Source organism: Barbus barbus, assembly GCF_936440315.1.
Source record: "Barbus barbus genome assembly, chromosome: 28".
Taxonomy (NCBI): domain Eukaryota; kingdom Metazoa; phylum Chordata; class Actinopteri; order Cypriniformes; family Cyprinidae; genus Barbus; species Barbus barbus.
The window spans coordinates 17,564,856-17,573,085 of NC_136756.1; the positions used below are offsets into that span (position 1 = coordinate 17,564,856).

Here is an 8,230-nt window from a genome sequence, read left to right on the forward strand (position 1 = left end):
CCTAAGCCTTCTTAATATTAAAATGATTTATTGCTATTTTATTACTGTCATTACATTGTGTTTTTGAAATGATAATTGTTAGTATTTAAATTATATTAATTGTATAATATAATAATGTGTCGTTTAATAATGTATTATTTCATTTTATCTTATTTTTATTTTAAAATTGGCATTGCGCGCTCCCGTGCTGCCAGGCCGGTTTCCATCAGCTGTGAGTTTATTCATCTCTCTCTCTGTGTGCTTCCCGCCCACACACGTGCTCACCTCTGTGCTCTGATTGGATGAGCAGGAAGGCGATGAGCTCATATTGGTTAAAAATAGCTTCACGCGCTGGGGCTAAAAATAGGAGCATATATAAAGGCTGGCGTTTGAGCGAGGCTCGCCGCACTTACGCAGCAGTACCGGAGAAGGGTGAAGCTCTCCGAGAGAAAGAGAGAGAGAGCGAGATTGCGAAAGGGCGGCGGCCCATTTTCTGTCGGTCCCGCGTCACGGCGCAGTCTTTCACAAGAAAGGCAGAATGGCAAGTTGTTGAGTTTTTCAGCCAACCCGGGTCTGGGTGTTACCCGCTGGGGGTGGGGGCTGCATGACTGTTTCCTTCCTTCCTCAACAAGTCATGTTTTTTCCCCTCTTCAGTAATATAAAAGCTGGCTGTGTTGTATTGCATAATATCCGAGAATTATCCACTACACTGTCATTAAACAAATTGGTAAAGATGGTTTGGAGACTTTCATCGTGCTGTTCTGAATCCCGGATTATCCAGTGGGTGGCAACTCGAAATAATTCGAGCTCCTCTTCACTAAATTTTGATTCAGAAAGCTCTCTCAACATTGGCTGGAGTGCAGAGGCGTAGTCATCAGCGTAAAAACAGAACATACTGTTCAGACAAAATGAAAGCAGGATTTCCACTTCTGTTAAAACTTTTTCATTACAGTCCTGTGAAGGAACTGCTGTCATCATGACTCCCTAAAACTCATTTCCCAGATATATTCTGTCACCAATCTACATTTGTTGATGTGTAAATGGTGGTAAAATTCTGAAATATAAAAAGAGTTCCTGATTTTACACTAGGAAATGACTTGAGTTCTGTACTGTGTGCATGTGTACAATATTTGGTGATCTCAACATTAGTGAAACAGCATAAATATCTGGTTCACCTGCTGAAAGGGGATAGTTTGGGCAACAATTAAAATGTGTTTTACTCATCATGTCATTTAAAATATGACGTTCTTCTGTAAAACAGAAATTTTGAACAATGTTCCCTGTCCTCGGTTACATACAATAAAAGCATAGTGACCATAAAAGAAGTCATTAGTTTTGTGTGAGGAATGGACCAAAATGTCATCATTCACTAATAATATATTCATTTGATTCATTCTATGGTACTTTTTGTCCATCTGGAAGTTGACCAATGAACTCTATGCTTAATTGCTTCTACAATTAGTCTAGGTGATCATCGCAACTTCCAGTGGAACTCAATGTTTCAAAATTATGATTAAAATTAAACAAAAAAATTACATCTTGAGGATGTCACAACAATATTGATGCAATTCACAATTTCTCTTAAGGCATTTAAAGCTTCTAGATTTCATAACTAAAAGGTTTCGTAATATAATGTACTAAAATATTACATTACTATAGTTTTACGCTATAATTATTTGTGATTGACAGTTAACAGATATATAACCAATAGTTTGCTACTACCAGTAGCAGTTTGTTAGGGAGAATACTATGCTTCAGCAGAAATGCAGAGGGAGTAAATGTGCAGAGTCTATTGATGTCTCTGATTAACATTGGTTTTTATTTCATGAAAAACAAAGAAGTGTGAACATTCCTGAAAATGTCTACACTTTATGAATAGCAGGTCTGTAATGCGTAAACAACAGAAATGTATTGTTTTGGTGAACTACTTACAAAAAGGAAGGGGAAACAAAATGGCATTTTTCTGTTTGCATCATTTGCATTCTGCTAGTTTGTGAAGGTTTACACATGAACCTGATCATTCTCTCTCACACACACACAAGCATAGAGTTGCTCCTTATAGAATATCTTTTATTACACAAGATTACCAAGTCTAGTTTACAAATACGGTTTCCAGTCCTGAATGTGTGTACATATAAATACACACGTTCATATGTACAGGTATGTATACATATCAACCCCCCACCCACCCCATGCCCCTTTTTTGCTTTAAAACAGCTATTTTGCACTTTTGTTCTGAAATCCCAATCTTGCCCTGATCTAAAAGAAAACCTTAAAATTATTCATACATACAGAAACAATCAAGTTCAGCCCTGTTTCATGTTGCAGGAAAAAAGCCCAGCATATGAGGGGTGGGCTAAAGTAATGATTGGCGGCTCACAGGATCACACCTTTCCAATCAGCCCACAGGGTCACATGACAGCATTTGGCAGATGGGCAAGCTTGAATGATACCACAAATTCAGGTAAAGCATCAAAAAAGTCCCATTTGTCCGAGTTCTCTTAAATACTGATAAACATCTCCATGACTAAAAATAAGACCAAAAAGAAAAAAAAGAGACAAAAAGCTTTTTTTTCTGGGATGTCTTTCTCAAATGCATTTGGCGAACGTGAGGGGGGTTGGGGGTATGACTGTGTAAATAGGAGTGTGCCCCTCATTTTTTGAGCCTCAGTACAGGCACAGAGTCCAATGGCAAGTATTCACAGCAGACTGCATTTGTTGTTCTTCTTTCCCCTGCGTGCCTGCAGCGCCGCTCTGGTGGCCATTTCAAACACCTCCCGAACGCCATCTTTTGTTTTGGCTGAGCACTCCATGTAACCAAATGCTCCAATCCGATTGGCCATGTCTCTTCCTTCCTCTGCCTTAACAGGCTCCTATTAGAAAGGCAACACAAAATATGCCATCAGTATACATTATTTGTGTCTTGATTTTGTCAAATACTCTACATGTTTATTTATTTATTTATTTTTTATTGAAACAAGAAAAACCAACAACTAATTATCTTAAATACATCCATTTGAAGAGTACAGTAAACATGTATTTTCTGTGCAAATACTCTGTATACGTGTTTACCTGCTTCATCTTAGTCAGCTCCCTGCGTGTGTGTTCATCATTCCGCAAGTCTTTTTTATTGCCGACGAGGATGATGGGAACATTTGGACAAAAGTGCTTCACCTCAGGTGTCCACTTCTCTGGAATATTCTCTACACAGAGGTCAAAGATCAAAGGTCAATACTGGAGTTTTAACACCCACCAGAGGTCAGTTTCATTAGGAAAAGGAAACAATAATGTAATTACAACATGCGCATATGAGAAAGGTACACAAAACAATAGACCAAAGAGAGTATGCTTACCTAAACTGTCAGGACTGTCAATAGAGAAGCACATAAGAATGACATCAGTGTCTGGGTACGAAAGAGGACGGAGCCTATCGTAATCCTCCTGTCCTGCGGTATCCCAAAGAGCAAGTTCCACCTATTGGATAAAGAGACACACTAAACTCAATGCACATTCAGAACATCCCAAATCATTAAAATGGACTTGCACTACAAAAAGGACAGATGGAGGTACCATCAGCATGTTAAGCTAAATAAGGAAAGTGAATCAGGTCAATATTTTCACATTAAAGACACTTCCAAGAGCTCCAACTGACAGGCAAAGTCTTATTTAGCCTATTAAACTGGGTTTTGAGGTTTACATGTGAACACATGGTCCTCCAATAGCCAATAACTTGACCTTAAATGAGCCAAACTTTAAGCATCTGAATTTAAGAACCCATTGTTTTTTTTTTTATATCAGCATAAACTCAACTCAGTGAATGACAATTACAAACATCAGGAACAATGATATTTATGCACATTGTATTTCTCAAGTGTGTTTTGCTCACCTGTTTGCTGTCAACCTCAATGTCAGCGACATAGTTCTCAAACACCGTGGGGACATAGACTTCAGGAAACTGGTCTTTACTGAACACGATAAGCAAACAGGTTTTACCACACGCTCCATCTCCTACAATCACCAGCTTCTTGCGGATCGCTGCCATACCTGCAAAAAACATACACATACACAGTTAAACACTGCAGCACTGCGCTACCAGTCACCTTTGCAGCGGCAACTGGAATAATCGCCATGGCTATAATGTTGGGATACTTCATTTACCTGCAAAATACAAACTCTGTATGAACAGTGCCATTCGTGGTAGTCCTCTACCATTATAAAATACTGTAAATACACACCAAACCATCCCTCGGGGCCAGTAATCAAAGCCACACAGGGTTCAGAGACTTCAGAGTCCTCAGTTGACTCATCACAGCCAACAGTGACATCTGACAAGCCTTCAACAGAGTCATTTCAACATGACCAGGCCAGATGTCTTTGAAGTGCAAGCTGCACCCCAGTGGCCAAGATAAAGCTGGCAGCTACAGAACAGAGCCCACATTATTGATGAACAGGCCCGTGGCGATGAGAGCGCTTCAGATGGACAGTAGATTAAACACTGACACACACACACACACACAGAGCAGCAAAGCTAAAGATCAAAGTCTGAAAACCAGCAGAAGAGACAAAGCCTCGGCACTAAAGATCAACTAGTGGGTCTATATCTTTCATATGTTCCACTATATTAAAACGTACATCCATGTGGGAGATTTCCAACCCAGCTTCAACATGTCTACCTAAAATGAAACACAATGTGCATTATAATGAAATGCTGTGCAGGCTGAGGGCCTGATGCTTATCAGCACCTCCTAAAATAATATTCTCATATCCACATGGATGTCAAAAAGTCAAACTTCATTGGGTTGCATGTAGGCACATGACTTCTGGGACTTCCTGATAACAGCGTGGCAACAGTAAGGTTAGTGAATTATTCAAAGTGATACAAATTAATCTGGATGGCACCTGTAGGCTCAACGAACCTTCATTAATGAAACGAGAACTTTCTGTATAAAATGTCTGTAAAACCACTTGACAATGTGCATTCATATACTGATTTATTAAAGATTTGCTCTGAAATGTCTTCCTCTCATGCCGTCATGGAAATTGTAAATAAGACCCAATGGGAATTTCAAACCACGTTATGGGATTATAGACCCATAATAGGAACATTACTCACAATGACTTCTAACGGTCCCTCAGAAAATATTATTACATCAAAATACAAGACTTTTGATACAATATCATAGCTAACTGATGAAATTATTTGTCATTGTGTTTGTATGACATATTTTACATAAATATATCTCACTTAAACACAACTAAATACTGTTTAAACCTACACTATAATAATACACTACACTTTAAGACTGAACTAAAGCAAATTATGGGAAATGACCAAAATAAAGATGTAAAGTTCTTTGTCCTACCAAACAAAACAATGCCAAAGATTATCTCATTAAAACGTATACATTTCAAATGTTCAAGACTATGATAAATCACAAAGGTTAACAAAACACACATGAATTCGATTATAGTATCAAAGATTTGCATTAATCAGTTTATGTAACGTTATGTCACGTCACTTTAATCACAGTTTATGAATCCTGTGCTTATTTTAGAATACTAATCTTTTTATTTAAATAAATGCCGAAAATCACTAAAGAACAATGTCAGTTATAGGTAAATAAAATCAATAATCCTCCAGTTACGTCTAAATCTGAGATTATGCGCGTGTCTGGGTTGAGTTTTAGCTCTCCGCTTTAAATCAACAAAGACAAACAGCTTCCGCCACATATACGTTATAACAGTTACCGGTAATATCGAATATATTCACGACGAAACAATTGTGTGTGAACTTTACCGCTTTCACCACACATTTTAAAGATGGTTTCTATGTCTAAATACCTGGATAAATCTTTAAACGGTTTTAAAAATCTGGACGCCGAGGGTGAGTTGCTTCTCCCGGCCGGCGGTTGCTCGCGGAAGCGGCGAATGGTCAGTCGCTGATCTTACCTTTCCACTATATAACAAAAGTAGTTTTAAAACAACCATTCCGCGGCGAATTGAGCTTATAAAGTTTATAATAGCTGTATAAACACAAAGACGAGAACAAAAAGTAATCTTACTTTCAGTTTAGATGGCTAGCCGTTTTGTTTTACATCAACGGTGGAGCTCCGTCGCCTCTTCTGTCCGATACAATAAACCGTTGACGAGCACGCGCAGAGCGCGGGCATTCAGAAGGGGGAAGGGATTGCGTGCACGAGCTCGAGCCACGCCTGCGCGAGCACGTTGAGGAGAGTTTAGTTGGCGGTGGATGAAGGAGTCATTATGAGAGACGGACCACCCTAACAACGCAGTTTTGTGTTATATATAAAGTTCAAAACTAAAATGTGTGTGTCGTTAACAGCAAAAGGGGACTATTATCTAACCAACGTACAACTTTTTCCAGCCTAAAATAATCCCTAACTTTATAAGCATACCGTTTCTTTGGAAAAGGAAACTCTAAAAATGTAATCAGCATCACATGTTATGCTCAGTAGACTTGTTTTAGGAAGCAACAATTAAGAGATGAGTGTAGAAACCGGTAGAAATTGACTTCCGTCGAGCTGAATGAGAAAAGACGATGATAATGCGTGTTTGTTGCGCCATCTATCGGTAACTGTGCCTCGTTACAATGCCTGTAGTCTACAAACAAACCCGCCGGATATAAGAATAAGTCAAAAATTAAAATTTTCATTATTTACTTAGCATCATGTTGTTCCAAACCTGTACGGCTTTCAGTGAAACACAAAAAGAGATGCTAATCAAAACGACAGCCTTAGTCACCATCCACTTTTATTGCATTTTTGTTCCATATTATAACAGTGAATGGTGACTGAGACTCTTTTGCCCTTTTGAAGACATTGTGTGCTGCAGTAAGTCATATGGCTGAGTGGTTCAGGTTGAGTAAATAACAGAATTGCCATTTTTGGGGAGGTGGGGGATATATTGTGGCTAGTTCCACTTCTTATCAAAGCCTTGGCACTTAAGATCAACTAGTGGTTTTATCTTACATATGTACATCCATGTAGGAGATTTCCACCCCAACTTCAACGTCTATCTAAATCAAAAACACAATATGCATTATAATGAGATTCTGTGCAGTCTGAGGGCCTGGGTAACACCTGAAGATGAATCTGCTGTTTATCAGTACCTCCTAAAATAATATTCTCATATCCTCATGGAAGTCATGGAAATTCTGGCCCAACGGACCTTCCCTCATGAAACAAGAAATTTCTGTATAAAAAGTCTGTAAAACCACTTGAGACTGTTTTTTGCCTGACATGGTAAAGCTCATGCAGAGCCTTTGTTAATTTAAATTTATTTTCATACATTTACTGGTGCTGGTCATAAAATTAGAATATCATGAAAAAGTTTATTTATTTCAGTAATACCATTCAAAAAGTGAAACTTGTATATTAGATTCATTCATTACACCCAGACTGATATATTTCAAATGTTTATTTCCTTTAATTTTGACGATTATAACTGACAACTAATGAAAGTCCCAAATTCAGTATCTCAGAAAATTAGAATATTGTGAAAATGTTCAATATTGAAGACCCCTGATGCCACACTCTAATCAGCTAATTAACTCAAAACATCTGCAAAAGCCTTTAAATGGTCTCTCAGTCTAGTTCTGTAGGCTACACAATCATGGGGAAGACTGCTGACTTGACAGTTGTCCAAAAGACGACCATTGACACCTTGCACAAGGAGGGCAAGACACAAAAGGTCATTGCTAAAGAGTTTGGCTGTTCACAGAGCTCTGTGTCCAAGCATATTAATAGAGAGGCGAAGGAAAGGACAAGATGTGATAGAAAAAAGTGTACAAGCAATAAGGATAACCGCACCCTGGAGAGGATTGTGAAAAAAAAAACATTCAAAAATGTGGGGGAGATTCACAAAGAGTGGACTGCAGCTGGAGTCGGTGCTTCAAGAACCACCACGCACAGACGTATGCAAGACATGGGTTTCAGCTGTCGCATTCCTTGTGTCAAGCCACTCTTGAACAAGAGACAGCGTCAGAAGCGTCTTGCCTGGGCTAAAGACAAAAAGGACTGGACTGCTGCTGCTGAGTGGTCCAAAGTTATGTTCTTTGATGAAAGTAAATTTTGCATTTCCTTTGGAAATCAAGGTCCCAGAGTCTGGAGGAAGAGAGGAGAGGCACATAATCCACGTTGCTTGAGGTCCAGTGTTTCCGCAGTCATTGATGGTTTGGGGTGCCATGTCATCTGCTGGTGTTGGTCCATTGTGTTTTCTGAGGTCCAAGGTC

At 38.9% G+C, this 8,230-nt stretch overlaps 1 protein-coding gene across 1 annotated transcript; it reads right to left on the minus strand.

Annotated features, from left to right (window-relative positions):
- Positions 1–1,773: 1,773 nt before the first annotated feature.
- Positions 1,774–6,143, minus strand: LOC306848362 (rho-related GTP-binding protein RhoA-B-like). The gene is made up of 5 exons (XM_079382865.1): positions 6,042–6,143; positions 3,866–4,023; positions 3,333–3,453; positions 3,052–3,182; positions 1,774–2,852 (listed from the first exon to the last, which is right to left on the minus strand). Exons 2-5 carry the CDS (start codon positions 4,019–4,021, stop codon positions 2,679–2,681), a joined length of 582 nt encoding a protein of 193 aa, XP_079238991.1. The 5' UTR covers positions 4,022–4,023; positions 6,042–6,143; the 3' UTR covers positions 1,774–2,678.
- Positions 6,144–8,230: the final 2,087 nt, after the last annotated feature.